This window comes from Rhinatrema bivittatum, chromosome 4 (genome assembly GCF_901001135.1).
Source record: "Rhinatrema bivittatum chromosome 4, aRhiBiv1.1, whole genome shotgun sequence".
In the NCBI taxonomy this organism is placed as follows: Eukaryota; Metazoa; Chordata; class Amphibia; order Gymnophiona; family Rhinatrematidae; genus Rhinatrema; species Rhinatrema bivittatum.
In genome coordinates, this window is record NC_042618.1 from 336,345,659 (window position 1) to 336,364,758 (window position 19,100).

General features: G+C 44.0%; 1 protein-coding gene across 1 annotated transcript in view; it reads right to left on the minus strand.

Moving 5' to 3' along the window:
* The window catches only part of CYGB (cytoglobin), a 51,649-nt gene extending 33,806 nt beyond the window's left edge, over nucleotides 1-17,843 (minus strand). The window contains exon 1 of the mRNA XM_029600421.1: nucleotides 17,258-17,843. Within this exon, the coding sequence (XP_029456281.1) occupies nucleotides 17,258-17,400 (143 nt within the window). The 5' untranslated portion in view covers nucleotides 17,401-17,843. The remainder of the gene's footprint in view (nucleotides 1-17,257) is intronic.
* Nucleotides 17,844-19,100: the final 1,257 nt, after the last annotated feature.

The following is a 19,100-nucleotide window of genomic DNA, read 5'->3' on the forward strand; positions in this document are numbered from 1 at the left end:
TCCTGCTTAGTACAGGAATACCGGATGTAGGCAGACATATAGGCAAGCATGGCCTCCAGGAAGAGGACATTATCTGGAGACAGAGGGCTGGCTGCTGATGCCAATTCTACTTCCTTCCATCTTCTCTAAGGAGCCCTTTATAGGCCCATGATCAAAGGGTTCTACCATGGGAATCTCTACATCTCTTACAATGTATGTAACTGAACACATGTGCTCTTATAGACACTGAAATGTAGCTCAAATACATTCCCATCTTAGCCAGAGCAAATGGAAAGGAAAGCACCAGTTTCTCTCTCGTGTTTTTTTTTGTTTTTGTTTTTTTATTAATAATAAAGGCCACTCTTACAGGCAGATGCAATACCATGTGCTACGGCCAGTGCATGGCTCAACATGTGATTGGACGCATGTTTTCAATGTGCGTCCATAACCCCCAATGCAGAACGGGGATTAGTGCGTCCAAATGTGCATCCAATTGAGCACGTAGATAATAGCGCTCATCACACATAAAGTACATGTAGAGAGGCTATTAGCTGATCCCCGTGACGCAAAACATTTCCTGCGTGGCCAATGTGCCCTTGCAATACGGGAAAATGTTACGACAGCCTGGGGCTAGCATAAAGGTCTGCCGCGCTCAAGGGCTCATTGTAAAAAAACAAAATTCCTGCTTTCTGTGATCCCTTCTACTAGTATCATTGCGATACTAAGTAGGAGGGAACACAGAACGCGGAATCACTTAAAAAAAAAAATTGCAGAAAAAAACATTTCTGGGCTCCCAATGTACACCCAATATATATTGGGTCAGTAGCGGGAGGAAACGGGCGCTCATTTTGAGCGTCCGTTTCCTTTCCCGCATTGACAGGCACCTTTCCTGGGGGCCCCATGCTGAGGAGGCGCTAGGGACGCACAATTTCCCCTAGCGCCTCCTTTTCACTGTGGCAGCTAATTTTAATATTAAATCGGGCGCCTGGGAGAGGTGGATCGGCGCGCGTTAGGAGAGCGGGCGATCAATTACGAGCGCCCGTTTTATGCGTGCCGATACTGCATCGGCCTGACGATTATTAGAAATTAGCCCAGTGTGTCATTCGGCTGTACAAAGGGAGGAAACAAATGTGGTCTTTTAACTAGCTCTGATGTACGGGTTTGGAAGTGATGCGGCGCGCTACAGAACTGCAGGATTCACTTGCTGCTGCTCATTGCTCGACTGAGAAAGGATGATAGGAAGGGGCAGGCTCAGCGCCACCAACGCCCCACTGCCACTAACCACGCCCCCTTCCTCCAGCTGGTCCTCCCAGATCAATATTGGGATGCTTGCTATGGAGAAGGCAAAACAGTCTCTTTCAAATAGTTTTGGCTATAAAAAAGTAAAGTCAGTGATTTTTTTTTAGAGCAGAATATTGTATTCCCTCTCTTCTCATGAGCATAAGAACATAATGCCATCCTGGATCAGATCAAGGTCCATGAAGCCCAGCATCCTGTCTTCTCTGACAGTGGCCAGTCTGGGTCACAAGTACCCAGAGATCCCAAAAAAAGTAGATTTCCTGTTATTCACTCTCAGAGTTAGTGATGGCTTCAGGGCCGGTGCAATCTTTTTTGCTGCTCTGTGCAATTACTGTGCTGCCCCCCTCATTCAGGTTTTTTTTTTTTTTTTTTGAGTGTGTGTTTAATTTGTTATTCCAATAACAAACACAAAAGAAACAGTTTCCCTCAGTGTCTATCAGGCTCAGTCTCATACATACTCTCTTCTGTCTCATATACTGTCTCACACAAACTCTCTCTCTCTCTCTCACAGATCTCAGCCAGTGTCAGTCACTGTCCTGAAACCCCCCACCCCCGCTACTTCCCTGCCAAAAAACACTCAGTTCCCTCCAGCAATCCAAACTTTAAAAATTGACACACATCCCCCTCCCCCCTCCACCTCACCCTCTCTGTAGGTTCAAGATTCCTAAATGGGGCAGTAGCATTCCCAGGTGCTCCTGCCTGGCCTTCTGGTACTTAAAAATGGTTCCTGTGGCTGGCGCCATTTTGTTATACAGAAGTATCTCCATACAACAAAATGGCACCAGCCACAGGGCCAGCTGGCGCTATTTTTACATACCAGCAGCCGCGGCAGGAGCGCGTGGGGAAACCGCTCCTGCCCCATTTTGGACCCACATATCGAGTAAGATGGGTTTGTGGGAAGTGAGGGTGGATACGTGAAGGGGATGCAGGACTAGTGAAAGGGTATTAGGTATCCCAAGTGAACTGTACAAGACTTGTGCCACAGCCTCCCCTCCCACCAGAGCCTTCTCCATACACACACACACACACACACAATTAACACGTACATTTCTAACAGATTTTACATGAAAAAGGACATTCAAAGTGCAATCCTCTGAGGTAAAAATATCACTTACAAACAAACATGTATATTATGTTTACATGCATTGCTGTGATGTCAACCAGAAAACCCTGCAAAAGAGACACTTGGAACCCATATGGAATTAGACCTACTGTAACGCATGTTGAGTAGCCCTCAGCAAGCATTGAGTACTCAACAGCAACGCATGTTGAGTAGCCCTCAGCAAGCATTGAGTAAACTGAATTATGATTACAATAGAGTAATCTTCCCATACCAAAACAGTATTTACTGCCAGCACTCAAACAGTAACAACCCTATCTATGAAAAGTTAACACTGCAAATATTACACCAGGCCCTAAATACACCAATGCACCTCCTGTAAGAAAAACAGAACAAGCCAGGCTGCTACAGATCCCTACACAGAAACAAGCAGAATATCTCATCTTTGTCACACATGCAGAACACAGAGAGACCCTCTCCAATATAGAAAACAGTGACCGTAAACAGAAACATGCAAGAAAAAACAAACCTGAAATCCGCAACAAGCCAGACTCATTATAGAAAAACAGAAACATCATCATTCCTCTTAAAACATTAAAATCAAGAAATAAGAACATCAATCAACATATTAAAACCATACGAATAAAAGATAACTATTTCAGAACAGCTTATGAATAGAACATCCAATCATTAAAAACTAAAGAAGTTTAAAAAAAATTTCCAAACACCAATAAAATATTTCAAAACAGCAGACATCAAATAACACCCAATAATTAAAACTAATATGAATTTAAAAATCCCTCTCCACACCTGGGAACTTTTGATTTCCAGTCACCCTGAGACTGATGTAGATGTTAGGGGTCAGGGGCAGGAGGAAGCACAAACTTTCTCCCCTTACACACATATACACACACACCTTCTCTGTCTCCCACACCCTCTCTTTTACGCAGGCCAGGGCCTCTCTCTTTTGTCTTCTGATACCAAATAGCAGATTTATTTATTTATTTATGTTATTTATTTTATTTCTTAATTTTTATATAACGACATTCGTCGGAACATCATGCCAGAGTGAAGCAACAGAAAGAGCTGGACGGGATTATAAAATGTTTAGGTGCACATCTGTCCTGGACAGACACCATGTAGCAGTACTTTTGCTATGTACACATAGCAGACATTGCTCCTCCTTCCTTCCAACTGGTGAAAAGGTATGGGAGTCTGACACCCCAGCACTTGTGCAGCATTCCCTCCTGGGACGCTCAGGGCCATTTGATTTCAAAGTAGTCACCAGCCGTCAGGGCCCTCGTGCACACCATTGTTGCATTTATTATTGTTCTCACTGGCTTAAGGGGGGAAAGCCTCTTCATTTTGGTTGCCTGAATTCTTTGTCTTTTATATGGCAGCTAGCCTCCCCCCTCCCCCCTCCCAGTGTGCCTCCCCATGCAACTGTACAGTTTGCACACTCAATAGTGCCAGACCTAGGTGGGTTTCTCTTGTCTAGTTGGCTAATATTTCATGGAGTTCTCTTCTAGAAACGTGTCCAACCCTCTTTTAAATCATGCTGTGATGTGGTGTGGCATGTAATTTAGTAACACTTCATCCAAATTACCAAGAAGTCCACCCATATCACTGCCAATCTCCAGACGTCATAATTTCTAGTGAGGATATTATGACCTTCATACTAGGCTTCATTGTGTAGTAGTCAAACTTTAGGACTCAGCCTTCTTTATAATCATCGGTCATATTTTTCAAGTGACCCAATGTCCCCAGTTTGTGAAAATTCTGAACGCTGAGCCGCCATTATGCTCGATTTGTGAACGCAAAAACAACGTAGATATTCGAGCCCTTGGGCTGTAGACACGACGGCTTCTGCAAGATAATAGAATTCGGGCATGCAGATAAGTGCATAACTACAATTCATTGGACGTTTCTACAAATTTGAACTTTATTCTAATGTTTTGACTAAAGCAGTCTACATCATTTGCAAATTATCAAAAAATGGAAAATATAAAATAATCAGAACTTTCACAAACTGGGGACATTGGGTCACTTGAAAAATATGACCGATGATTATAAAGAAGGCTGAGTCCTAAAGTTTGATTGCTACACGATGAAGCCTAGTAGAAAGGTCATAATATCTTCACTAAAAATTATATCGTTTGGAGATTGGCAGTGATATGGGTGGACTTATTGGTAATTTGGATGAAGTGATAATACAGCAACCAACGGTCCAAGCATTAAAATAAGTGTGGTCTGCATGGTTAGGGTAGTGATGTAATTTAGTAAAATAGACTTGACTTAATTCAGATAGGTTTCCTATATTTGCCATGAGAAGAAAATAAAATAAATGACGTGTTCAGAAAGCAGTGAATAAAAACAGTGCAAGTGTATGGATGAATAACACCTTGTGGTCTGGTTCATGGGTAGAATAGAAAGTGTTAATAGGTCACTTATTGTGACTATCTTCTGCATGCTCTGAAAAACATTTTTTTTTTAAAGTTGTAATAATTTTTTTCTTTTTTTTTTGCCCAACCCAAATACCTCTTAGACCTTTTTCCAACAGTTGCTACTAGGCTTAAAAAAAAAATAAAAATTCCCCAAGATACTTCCTTTTCGGAGCCCAAAATGACTGGGGGTAAATTCTCCCCTAGAAGGTTAACTATATTATTATCTACTTGCTAAAGGATGTCATTTGTTGAACTGGGATATTAAACATTGTGTGCCATGGATGAATGGAGGCAGGTAGAATCTGATGAGAGCAAATAGCATGTAGTTCTTTCTCTCTACAGAACAGGAAAGTATAACAGTAGTTCAATCTATACCACCAAGAACCAATGTACTTGGTCAACTTGCTTTTGATGAATCTGACTCACTATGATAAGCCAAGACTTATGGCAGTATACTTTGACCAAAATCAACAGCACAGGACATTGTCAGGTTGGGGCCCCTGCAAGCATACGCCACACCATTCAGCATTCCAAGCCGAGCTTTACTCTAGAATACATTTTAAACAGTAGTACGGCGATGTCCACATTTAACCTTTGCAAGATTTAACAGACGATTCAAGTTCTCTTACTTCCAGAGACAAACTACAGGGTGGGGGTTCAGGTTCAAACAACTGAAATGGGTTCACCTACAACACTCACAATCCAGTCCGACACAGTTCCGGTTCCATGCCACTTCAACCCTTCATCGTTAACAGGCAAAAACACGCTTAATTCTAGGCTCAAGGCTTCACGGGTCTCCTCCAGATTCTGCTTGGCCCACTAGCCCTCAAATTGCTGGCAACGCTTTCCTGGCAGCCCCCATCACCCCTTTTAATAGCCCTGAGGAAATCTAGTTCCTCTGGGGGCAAGGTTGTAAGTCTGCGCTTTACGGAGCCCACACGTCCTTCCGACTTGCTCAGTCTTAGTTTATCAGAGCCACTTGGTAGCTCACAAGCAAAGCTCCAGTTATTTTGCCCTCACAGACACTCTCTTAGGACGCAAGATTGTCCATATTTTTTCAGTTTGCCCAGTTTACTAACTATGTAATCTGGAGTGAAAGAATTCAGTATCTTCATCACGGGTCTAGAAAAAAAGTTTAAAGGTGTATCACACATAAAAATTATTTTACAAATCAGCCTAGTGCCTCCCTCACTTATTGGACCCATGTTAAATAAATAATGTACAATGTAAAATACATGGGAAGAATATTACAAAACCAGAGAAATCTGGAGCATTACTATTGGAAAACACTTCTATAAAGAAATATTAGAAAAATACCAACATAAGCATATAAAAGCCTTCCCCAAGCTTACCCCAGACATACTGTGTTAACTCTCTTGACATCAAGGTTCCTCATCCCCTACATGTTAAATGTTCTTTATTCTTTTCTATCTTCATTTTTTAAATTTTAGCCTCCCCCATTTATCCGCAGGCCATGTAAAGAAAAGACGATGGCAAACCAGTTTCGGTGCACAGCCCCTCCATCAAGCACGGATAGAAAGGTTCACCAAATGCAGTAGCAGGGTACTTCCCGTTCCCTATCGTTTCGGTTTTTTTAATTAGAAAAAAGTTTACATATTCAGGATGCAGAAATCCAAGAGACAAGTACACGGTGGGAAGAGAGGCGCGGATATGAACCAAAGAAGAAAGAGACTGCGGTGCAATCGTATGGTTATGAAACAGGGTGCCAAAGCAGTGATGAAAAGCTGGAAGAATGCTAGGGCACAGAGGGCAGGGGACTAGCCAGCAGAAAATGGAAGGGGATGATTTCTTTATCCAAGTCAATGGTTGAGACCTCATCTGGAATGTCGTGTGCAATTCTGGAGGTCCTATTTCCAAATGGATATAGACATATTGGAGACAGACCAGAGAAGGACTAACAAAATGGTGCAGCATCTGTACCCTATGCAATGTGAAATGAAAGTTAAGGACCTATATATATATATAGATATATATATATATATATAAAACACAACACCAGAAAGGACAGGAGAGAGATGTGTCAGATAGATCAAAATACCTGAAAAATATAAATAATGCACAAGAAAGCAAGAATTCTTCAGTGGAAAGGAAATTCTAGAACAAGAGGTCACATGGTAAGGCTCAAAAGGGGTAGTCCCAGTAGCAGCACCAGGAAATCTCTCTTCACAGAAAGAATAGGTGAATACACAAAAAAAGGCCTCTCTGTGGAGGTGGTGGAGACCACGGGACAGGTACAGAAGATCCTCAGTTCTGAGGATGTGGAGATAAATAAAACCTGAGCTCTCTGTGGTATTGCATCAGGCATGGGGAACAGGCAGACTGGACAGGACAGATGGTCTTTATTTGTCATCACTTTGTATGTTTCCATATTTCTATTGTAACGGCAAAGTGCAAAAATGAACTCTCTGCTAAGACTACCGAGGTGCCAACTATGCCAATGGTGAGAGTTTTTAAGAGTTCATGGGGTACTGGACTACAACTACTAACTCATGTCACGCAGGCCACTGAGTAGTTATCATAGGGCCATGATCCTGAGGTACCATCAACCTTGTCTTTTATGTCTGCACCAATCCACAGAGACTTCAGCCCCCTTCCTTTTCAAAAGAAAACTGCTTTTCCTTTGGCAGTTCTCTGTTCCTGACACTTGCTTGGATCTCTCAAAAGCTTTTTTGAAGAAGAAGAAGAAGAAGAAGACACTCAGCGTATCAGTCACTACCAGCTCTAAGGTAATTGCTAGCCCCTTAGTGCAGCATGAGAGGTCTATGTAGACTTTCAGCAGCACAGACTTTACTTCCCACCGAACAGCATAACAGAACATCGATCCTCATGGTGTCTGTCTCGCTACACCTGTGGTTAACAAATTTGGAAATCGGAATCATAAGCCCACGATTCCTTTTCTAGAAGCTGAGGATTCAGACTCCATCTACTGTAATGCTCCCACAGGATTATAACTCCCGCAGGGTCTGGTGCCCTTGCAAAACACATTACATCAATTACTTCCACTACTTAAATAACTAAATATCCCTCCTGCTGAGGAAACCAGATTTCCGTCTCAGAATCCAGTGGTGCATGTCCTTAATTGCATTGGTTTCTCTCCCTTCTTTCCGAAGGTGGCTTCTCTGCACACAGTTCCCTGTGTGCAGAGAAGCCACCCGCCCATGGTCTTCTTGTTCTCATACCTACACCCTTCACAAGCCCAAAACCAAACTAGTTTTTCTCTAATAGCTTGGGGTTGTATAGCTAACTATTTATTACTTGGCATAACAACTCTCAGTACTTAAAGTGTTGATCAGCCTGACCAGGATCCCAAATGCTCTCTCATTATTTTTTTTTTCTTCTTTAACCCAATTGCATTCTGAAAACAAAAAGAATCCGAATCCATTTTCTTTCATGTCTTCGCCACATCAGCAGAGGTCGTAAACTAGATTTCATGGGATGGTAACATGACTGCCTTAAATGCTAATCCCTACGCAATGCACATATTGTGGCAGGGGCAGCCACCTCCGGCCCTCGAGAGCCACAAATAGGCCAGGTTTTCAGGATATCCACCGTGAATATCATGAGAGAGACGGGTATACATTGGAGGCAGTGCATGCAACTCTCTCTCTCTGGCATACTCACGGTAGATATCCTGAAAACCTGGCCTGTTTGTGGCTCTTAAGGACCGGAGTTGGCCACCCATGTGTTACAGCTAAAAGGTGTAGAGGTGGTGTCTGGAGATGTATGGAAAAGAAATTCCTGTTCAAAGAACTCCCTAATCTGCTGTCCATTGAAAATAATATTCTGTTGCCAGGATGTTAACCAGAACTAGTCCATGCGATCACAGTACTCCTCTCTCTGCGTTGCATTGGCTCCCAATATCCTGGTGCATCAAATTTAAGATTTTACTATTGGTTTTTAAGCTTTTATTTTTTTAATCCCGCATCTTGGGCAAGTGGGATATTAAAATTGTATGTTCCCCCATGGGCGTTAATGTCGGCTTATTACAGGTTTCCTCTTTCTGTACGGAACACTTGAGGCACAAGACCTCTCCCATTCTAAAATTAGTCCTCTATTGTGGAACGAACTCCCTGATGCCCTAAAGGCCATGACATGCATTTCTACCTTTCAAGGGGCATTAAAAATTCACCTTTTTCAAAAAGGCCTTTAGTAACTGTATCTAAAAAAAAAAAAAAAATCACATAGCTGAACATCCTTTGAACAGCATTTACAAAGCAGTGTTAAAAAGCAGCTTTATTTACTCCTTATGCAATTTTAGGTGTATACATAAATGTTCCTCTTTTTAAGGCTACTTCATAGAGTATGAGCTATTTATATTGTTTTGAGCCATCATGATGGCATTGCAGTATACATATCTCTTCATTTTACTGTTTACTTTACTTACGATGTATTATTCTCTCCGATGTTTATGTATGATGTATTTCATTTTTACTTTTTGCACTTTATTTTAGCTGTTTGTATTGTTTGACTTGTTTTATTTGTTTTATTAATATTCTGAGTTATCTGCTGCAAACTTTTGGATACGTGCAGATTATAAATTTAAAAATAAATACATTTTTGACATAATTGTGTCATGATGAAGTCAACAACACGGAGTGTCAAAGAGAGGAGCAATTCAAAGCTAAAAATGGCAGCTCCAGAAGCAATGTTTGCATAAAAAAGTACGCAAGTCTGCAATGCAGTTGTGCAAACCTTCCCACATGCAATGTGGATGGATTAAAAACCTCCCTGCACCCACCCTCCTCCTCTCCCCTTAATTTCTGAACCTTTCTCCCAGAGGGAAATAAATGCTTCCTTGGAAACACTCGGTGAGGTCTGACTTTCCCATGCAGAAGAGATCCACTTTACCGGAACAGAAAATAGCAACCTCAAATATAAACACTGCCATCAGCATTTAGTTTCTTTTGTGTCCGGAGCCAAATATATTTTCTTTTCCCAGAAAAAGAGGTTGAAAACTCACTCACTTCCACCCTTCCAACCCCCCACTGAAACTTTCTAACATGGAAAAACTTGTCAACCCCCCACAGCATTGTTTCCAGTGGTCAGGCCAACCAGAGCCATGCCCGCCTCCTGACTGGCAGCGTAACCACGAGAAGGAAGGCAGCACCGATTCGTCAAATCGCGCCACGGTGACCCGGAGAAAAAGACCAAAACCTCCCCTCCGCCCCCAAAACACGCAACTCCCCCCCCCCCCCCCCAAAGAGAAATCCTGAGTGCCAATCGTGTGTTCCCGCTGCCAAGCAGCCTCCATGGCATGGAAGGCGCTGCGGAGTTATTCGTAGGCCACGAACAGCTAAAAGCGTCCTGCCTCCTTCCCCACTGGATGTGGCTGGGAGAGGCCAACCCTGAGCACACACATGCACACGCAATATGGGCCCGCTTCTGTTCTGAGGTACAATTAATGCCGGCTGCAGCCCTGGCAGCGTGAGCAGGAGCTGTCTCGGGGGGGGGGGGGGGGGGGACGACACAGATTACATTCGGTTATCATCACAAATCGGGAGGCTTGCATCTCCGGATGCAAAGCTGCCTCCCAGCAAGCCAGACGCGTTACAAGCTACGAAAGGATTCAGATTACAGCTCCCGGGTTTTCCGATTTCTGCAGACAGGCACAGATATATACTTGAGTGTGGGGGGGGGGGGGGGAGGGAGGGGAGAGAGACAGTAATGAAAAGAAATAGAGATGTACAAAAAAAAAGCAAAAATCATAGAAACTGCTTCAAGAACAAATTAGTTATTAAAATCCAGGAGAAGTCAAATAACCCCCACTCCCCCGTATGTGGAGATATTCAATTCCATCTGTGTACGTCCCCTTTCACCTATTTTAATGTTAGTAGCTCCCCCCTCCACACCCCCTCCCCCGATGTCCAAAGAAATGGGGAAAAAGGTAGTTTTTGAGTCAGATTAAAATGTACAAATGTAGACATCAGTGCTTAACAAAACATGAAAAATGCAGGCAGAGAAAAGCCTAACACAAGTACCAAAAAAATTGGGAGCCTCTCATTAAGAGGCATGAACAGATTGTCTTAATGTTTTAGATGCTCTCTGATTTACAGCTTTAAAATCAGGACTAAATGCCCTGGCCCTCTCTTCCCCTTTCAAGTTTCCCAAGGAACACACTATTCTTTTCAGGACTACCTGTCTCCTATTCTTCACTCAGGACCATATTCTGAGCTGTGGTCGTAATTACCGGTGCAAGAATGTGTCACTTAACTTTGCACCGTCCTGTGGCTAATAGCCATGAGCAATGCTGGCCTGCACATGGGCCAGGAAGCCGCCTCTGGCTCTGCTGTCTGCGCTCTTACCCTGCTCAGTCTTGGGAACGCTTCAGTTTAGAAAGGGACACGAGACTGCAACATGGCATTTCCCGGTTCTCTTCCAGGTGGCAAGCCATACTGGGAGATTTGGGAAATTTGCTCGTCGTCGGACACAAGCATTAGACTATAGGAGTCACTGCCCCCCTTCTGATACCGGCATAGATTTTGGTAGTCCCTTGCCATCTTGTGCCAGTGCAAACATCGGGAGACTGTCCATGATACCAGTACAGACGGAGAATGTCTCTCGTAGTCAGAAACTGGCACGAACTTTAGGAGTATCCTTCACTGACTGACACCAGGCCAGGCTTCGGCAGTCTCTCTTCCTGTACTGTCACCCGTAGGAAAAGAGGTGGTGATAATGCTGCTGTACAGGTCGTTGCTGAGATCTTGCTTTGAGTATTGTGTCCTATTCTGAAGGATATAGAATGGGGAGCAGTTTGCAAAGTCTGTACTGAGAGCCCTGTGCCTACGAGATGAGACTTAAGGACCTCAACCTGTGTACTCTACAGCCGTGGTTCTCAACCTGATCCTCAGGGACCACCTGGCCAATCTGATTTTCAGGGACGCATAAGACAGATTTAAATGCATTGGAGACAATGCATGCAAATCTCTCTTATGTGTATTCATTGTGGATATCCTGTAAAGCAGATTGGCCAGGTGGTCCCCGAGGACCGGAGTTGAGAAGCACTGCCCTAGAGCAGTGGTATCCACTTCCAGTCATCAAGAATCATATACAAGCCTGGTTTTCCGGATACCCCTAATAAATATGCATGAGAGAGAGCTGCTTACAACTGAGGCAGCATGCATGCAGATTTCTCTCATGCATATTTATTAGGGACACCCTAACTGGAAGTGAGTACCACTGTCTTAGAAGAGAGGAGAGACAGAGGAGATATGACAGAGACATTCAAATCCTTCACAAGAAGCGAACCTTTTTCAGTGAAAACAAAATTTTAGAACAAGATGTCAGGAGGGGGGACAGACTCAAGAATAATGTCAAAAAAGATTTCTTCATGGAAAGGGTGGTGGATGCGTACAAAAAGCCTGCCAGTGGTAGTGGAGGTTAAAAAAACCAATAACAGAATTACAGAAAACCTGGGATAAGCACAGAAGAACCCTCTTGGTGAAAAAGCGAGATGAAACTCAGAGACCAATTGGGGACTACTATGGCATTGCACCAGGAAGTAAATTGGCCACTGTGGCCCTTATCTGCTGTCATATTCTTTGTTTTCATGTCTGGCACTGGCACAAACTTTGGAAATGCACTCTCTCTAACTCAGGCTTTGGAAGCATTCCTCATTGCCTGACCATGGCATTGTTAAAGTTACTGATTATTGTCAAGTTATTTTATAAGCACAAAATGGTCTACAGTGCGAGCAGTCTGGCTTCAGATAACAAGATTTATCTCAGTTCCAATGCCTTGTACTTCAGATGAATGCCCAAATAAATGAATACATTTCTGCTGAAGTGTGATCTGTAGTGCTCAGTTCCAGCAGTAATCCAGCTGCCGCTTTTTCCAGCTAGCAGAAACCGACAGCGGGTATATGTAGTGTTAATGAAAAGCGTTGTGTGTTTTGTTTTGAACCTCAGCTCGCATGCCCACAAGAGAAAGCTCACCGAGAATCTGGCGTTTCCCGTTACATGCTGAATAGAAGGCATTATTCTACGTGAACGAAGCAGAGAAAAGCACAGAATATGACAGCTGAAAAAGGCCTGGAAGGCCCAATCATCCGGTCTGCCCAGTACAGGGGATTCATGGGCAGTTTGATAGAAACCAGTCTCCATCACAGCTCCTCTCCGCTTAGACCCCCTCCAGACAGGTGTGGAATAGCATTTTATTCTCACCCGTTGCTTGGCTTCTGGCTCAGCATTACATTTATCCAGCTGCATGGACAGAAAAGATCAACAGACCAAAACATAATCAGGTGGCACCTTTTTATTGGACTAACAATTCATTTCTCAACTGCCTTTATCGAGTACTACATTAGTCCAACAAAGGAGTTGTCACCTTACTTTTTTTTTTAATTTATTGACCTTTTACGTGGACTTACACGGGGACCACGCATTTACCCAGTTATCTGTAGTACAACTTGGTGGTTTAATGCACGCTACCCAGCAGAGTCTACGATAAGAAATGAATTCTACTAACAGGCTGCTTCTTCAATACACCACTTAAAGGCTCCTGAACTGCAAAATACTTTCCAGTTATCCTTATGTAGCATTTGTTCAAAAGCTAAGTGCCCATTCAAAAAAAAGAAAAGAAAAGAAAAATCTACATACACATACATTGCAGTACTTTCTACCTATCACAGGACTGCAGTTTAAGACCCCAATTAAGGAGGGAGCCCTCTGTCTAGTCCTGGTTTTGAATCTGCCTCCCAGTATATGGTGAGGAATGAAGAAAATTGGATCCATATACAGACAACAACCAACAAGGACTGAATTACATAGTCTGGGTAAACAAATAAGCATGGGTGTAGCTTGCTTATTGCGGCGGTTACTACCCCTAACTAATCAAGCTTGATATTTTACTTAGATGCAGTTCCAACACTGCTCTCTACATTAATGGTGGGGGTGGAAGGGAAATAGAACCAAAAGGTTACTAAGAGCCAAGAGTAACAGATAAGTATGAGAAAAAAAAAAGTGCAAAACTTGCTGGGCAGACTGGATGGGCCGATTGGTCTTCTTCTGCCGTCATTTCTATGTTTCTTTGCAGTCCCTGCTTCTAACTATTTGTAATCAATGCTGGGCTTGGGACACTTGGCATCTCCATAAATGATCAACAAAGTACAGCACTAGTGGACCAGAAGGTGTAGATTAGTCCACAAGGTCAGCAGGACATTGTGCAGAAAAATTCTACTACTGGGACTTCTGAGGTATTTGTTGGTTCTGTTTGTTTTATGTTTGTTGCATGATTTTTAATTGGGGGTTTTTTTTTTGTTTGTTTGTTTATAAGTAATCTGCCCAGCACAGCTGGGCTGGTATAGGCAGAATAGAAGAACTGCCAATAAAATAAATTAATTTGACAAAAGCAGCTTGAGTAAGGCAGGTTTGGGACATGCGCCCTTTTGGATGTGTGCACATTGCAAGAACAAGTGAATGACTTTTATGGGTTACAGGCAAGGAAGGGGGGATTACTTTAAGGAGGCATTAGCTAAATGAGTGACAGGATGTGGTGGTTTTTTTTCAGGAAAATGTACAATAGGTGTGACAGCTCTTTAGTACTCATCCTTTGGCACCTTCTCATTGTCAAGTGGGAGGACATTTTAAAGAGATTCTCTGATTCTAGGTACAAGGGATAAAGCCTGATTGAGTATAACCTTTCTTCTTGGATGTGAACTTCATGTGGGAATATTTTTGTTCACGTCTCCTACAAAATATTGAGTAACATTACATTTTAGAAAAAATAAAGCAGCGGACCTTTTAGCTGACTACTTGTCAGATATAATAATCCTGCTGTTTGACTCTAGTGCAGTCTATGGGATTCCCTCTGCTTGCTGCCAGTAGCCCAGTCTAGGAGTCCCTCTCCCCTCTCTCCTAGTACAACTTCTGGGCGTCTCTCTCCCTCCCTCCCTACTAGAGCAGAATGTAAGTCCCTCTCCCCTCTCCCCCTCCCCATCCCACTAGCACAGACTGTGGGAAGTCTATTTCCCTCCCTGCTAGCACAGATTGGGAATCCCCACACTGCCTACTAGCACAGACTGTGGGAGTCCTTCTCTCTCTCTCTCTCTGACAAAAGCCCATGAGTTTATCTCCCAGACTGAATAGTCTCACCAGACACTCACAAACTCTGAAGGAGCTTCTTTCTCCGACACTCGCACTCGGCCTGAGAGACTCCCTCTCACTTGTACAGCATGTCCTTAGGACCGACTGATGGAATTCTTTGCGACTATAGCGCTGTCTGTCAAAGCCCGGCTATTTGTGCGACATAAGCATATAGCGAGGGAGTCCCACTCCTTGTGGGAAAGTAGCACATAGCGAGGGAGCTGTTTCCTTTATTACAATCGGGGGGAGGACTGAGGGAGATCTTTTCTAGAGCTGCTATATCACTCGGATCAGCTTGAACTGTCTCTCTGATCCAGTCCTGGGTTTGCCCCCTTGCATACATTTATTTATTTATACAATTTTTGTATACCGCTGCACAGTAAAGTTCCATCGCTACGGTTTACATAGAATAGACATAAAAATTGGTACAAAAATATTAAAACTTAATTCAGGATATTAAAATGAACATACTACAAACAATTACAAAATCTTAAAATCACTTCTCATAGGGAAACCAGCAGTACAGCTGCATGCATGTCATGGAGCAGCCTGTTCGGGTTGATCGAGTGAGGTGGTAACCCTATTATTCTCTCTTTGTAACATTAGCACAGGCTAAAGGAGACCCATGTTGCCACTCTCTCGACAGCAACACACAGAGCCGGATTTAGAGATAGGAAACATAGGCACAAGCCTAGGGTGCCAAATTCTGAAAGTGCCCTGGGGTGGGGGGGGGGGGGGAAATCCATCCCCCGTTCCTCTGCCTATGGTCCTTGAAATCTTAAATCCAGTCCTGGCAACCCAGACTTTTTTTTCTCTGCCGGACCACAGCAAAACTTTGGGGGTTCCACCATCCTGGGTGCCACTACCACAGACTCAAGAGCTTCCCTTTGCCTGCTAACAGCAGTGACTGAAAGAGTCCCTTTCCTGGTCTGATCACCATGCTGGTTCTGTATCCTCACAAATATCTTCCCCTGGGCTGGATCATGTTGGTAGGAATAAAGAACAGCCTGAAAATTCTGATGGAAATTCCTTGTTCAGGTAATGCAAAACTAAAAATAAAGGGAGCTCCTAGGCCAGGAGTGCATTCACGCCACTAGGAGAATCATTCTGACAGCTTTATATGACAGCCAGCTCACCTCCTCTGCTTAGGAGAGCTTCCAGGACTCTGATTTTTCACCCCTAGGATTGAGTTTTCTGTTGATGAAAATGGGAAACTCAGTCCTCAGCTGTCTGCCTGTTCCTGGTCTAAGAAGAGGAAAAAAAGGATCTTCCTTTTCTATTACTGCTAGTCCCTGAATCTTCAAAAGCAAAAACGTTTAACAAGGAGGAGAAAAAAAAAGCCTAGAGTTAATGAGAAACTACAATTCCACAGAGTTAGAATTAGAATTAGTCAGAGTTTTCTTTACTGTACCATGTTTCACTTTTTTTCTGTCTGCTTCTCCAGCCCTGAAATCCAGCTTCAGTTCATCTCCACAACATGTCATGAGCTCTAGCTTTCTTCTCATTGACTCCTCAAGTGCCTATTCTCTCTATTCCAGCTGGCCCAATGCCCCTTCCCAATGGTAAGAGCTGTTTCCCTTTTCACTGACCCGACACTGCCCCTCACTACGGCCTCTCAATTCCAGGGGTCTGCTCCCTCACCACTGATCCGGTGCTCCCTCACCCACTGGCCTGAAGCTGGGTTCTGCGGCGCGCAACTGGCCCAGTACTGGGCTCGGTCCTCACCATCGGTCCAGCGCTGGGCTCTCCCTCCTCACGCCAGAAGAATAATAAAGTAAACCTGAATATAGGATTAAACCTTGCTTTTAAATATTTTTTTATTTAAAAAAAAAAAAAAATCCTATAAAACTTTTAGCTGATGAATTTGATTAGCAAAGTCCTGGCTTTCCCCTGGAAGTAACTATGACTTTTTCTGATGAATATTCCCCTTTCAAACCCTGGCGCCAGGATAAAGAACTCAGCTTCCGTGCTACTTAAAGTCCACAAGGAGTACTGGGGCCCCCCCCCCCCCCTTTTTTTTTTTCCACTCCCCAGAAGGTAAGTTTCCACACCTCCACAGGGAATCTTAGTTAACATTCTGCTAGCTTTGAAAGCACCTCTCCCCATCCATACCCCTCCACCAGCCAGAACCACATCTCAAAACAGGCACAGGCAAGAGCGGCACCACGACTTTTTAACATTCAACAGAGATCTCAACGCGAAGCAGCATTTGACCCGTTAAAACAAGCCGGCTCTGCGCTGCCTTGCCTGCGCCCTGCTCAGCCTGAAGGGTGACCGGGAGGGGGGAGGGGAGCTCGAGTCTATTCTGCATCTCCGACGATTTCCTTAGCCTCGGTCTGTTTTTTGGGGGGTTTTTTTGTTTGTTTTTAATTTACCTGATCAGGATAGACACCCCCACATCCTCACAGTTGGTATACACACGGCTCCAGGTCTCCTGGATCACCCTCTTCTCCGCATCGGAGATCTCCTCGCTCCTTTCCCAGCGATCCATCTCCATTTCTCCCTGGACTTTCTCCATGAACAAAATAGTCGAAATAAAATGAAATAAAATAGTGCTGCAAAAAACCGGCTGATGTCCACAAATCTTGCAGGAGTCCAAAAGAAATAAACAGGCAGACCGGCGTGTGTCCTAGAGAAGAAAGGGAGGGGAGGTTGATTTGTGTGTGTGTGTGTGTGTGCCAAATACAGATATCCAGGAGATATTTGGGGTTGAGGAGTTAGATTTGGAATCTTCCAGTGCTGCCCATTGCTGCCTGCCTCTCCCCCAGCTTTGGTGCGGTGCCTGCTTTTTCTTTCTCCCTCTGCAGTTCTCACTCTAAACTGACTAAAAGTAACCTGACGAGCAGCATTCCCAGACCTGCCTCTCTGGTGCGCTCCAGAGGGTGTATGAGCTCACTCTCTCTCCCTCACATGCAGGCTCTAACACACACACACATGCACGCACTCTCCTTTCCTGTCCTTGGATTTCTCTCTCTCTCTCTCTTTTATCTGCCCCTTGGAAGGCCTGGGGGGGGGGGGGGGAGGGGAGTAACCAGAAGACGCGTTTACCTGTCACGCGTGCAAGGCTTCTGGCTGGGAGGATTTTATTTGGATGAGAGGAGTTCGTGTGCCTTCACCCTCTCTTCAGACATGTGAGAATTTCTATCCAAAGCCAGCGTTCAAGTTGGGGCGAGCTGCTCGGGTTTTCTTTCTTTTTTTTTTTTTTTCTGCTAAGCATCCATACAGTTCTCCCCCAGGGGGTTTGTTCGGTTTTGTTTTGTTTTTAATGATCTGTCTATCTATATATTTTTTTAAATCAACGTCCTGACAATTGCTTGCCGATGAAGTAGAGAATTATGCTCTCTCTCCGGTGGTCTGCCATGTGTGCCGTGGGGGGGGGGGGGAGGCACTAATTAAATAAACGTTTGCCTCTCCGGCGGAACTGAAAGTGACCTGATCACTGAACTCCAGAGAAGAGCGCGAAGAGCGGGGTCTCGTCTCCTGGGACCGGGGGCAAACATTGAGCAAGGAGCTCTCCCAGTTCTGTGGCTCTGAGGGGGCGGACGGGGAATCATCACTGAAAAAGGCCCTTGGAGGCAAATCCAGGACAAGAAATAACTTCTCTCGCTGACTGACAGTTTGCTTAAAAATGTTTTTTGTCTAGTTAGAAATAGTAGATGTTAAACGTACAACACACACACACACATTAAGTGCTCGGCGCTGTGTTCACCACCAGAGATCTGCTGTTTAACTTTACCGCGCCATGGTCCGAACGGTTGTAGTCTATGTATACAACGATTAATTTAAACAGACAGATTGTAATTGTTCCTCTAAGCAATTTGATTTGGCAAAAGGACAACTTTGTCTCTGCGAAATGATTTTTTTTTTCCATTTCATAAACTATCAGTGTTGCTATGTCCCCTGCCAGCTGCGGCATCACTGGAGAAGAAAGATGCCATTTGGATCCATAGCTATGGACTTCTGATCCTGTCACCAGGGTCTCCACCGGACCCAGGTCAACCCCACCAATCCAATTCAGTACTGGTTTTACTCCCATCGCATCCCTAGTCTTGCAGTCCCCTTGCCTTTAACTTCTAGAGAAAAATGGAGCAGCAAACCCAGGGCTGCGTCACGTGGCAACCTTAGCTGTCACCATCTGATTTCTCTGGCTTTGACAGCCAGGAATACCATAATTTACAGGTAACAAAATTCCTGGAATAGGTCATCCCAGTTTACAAT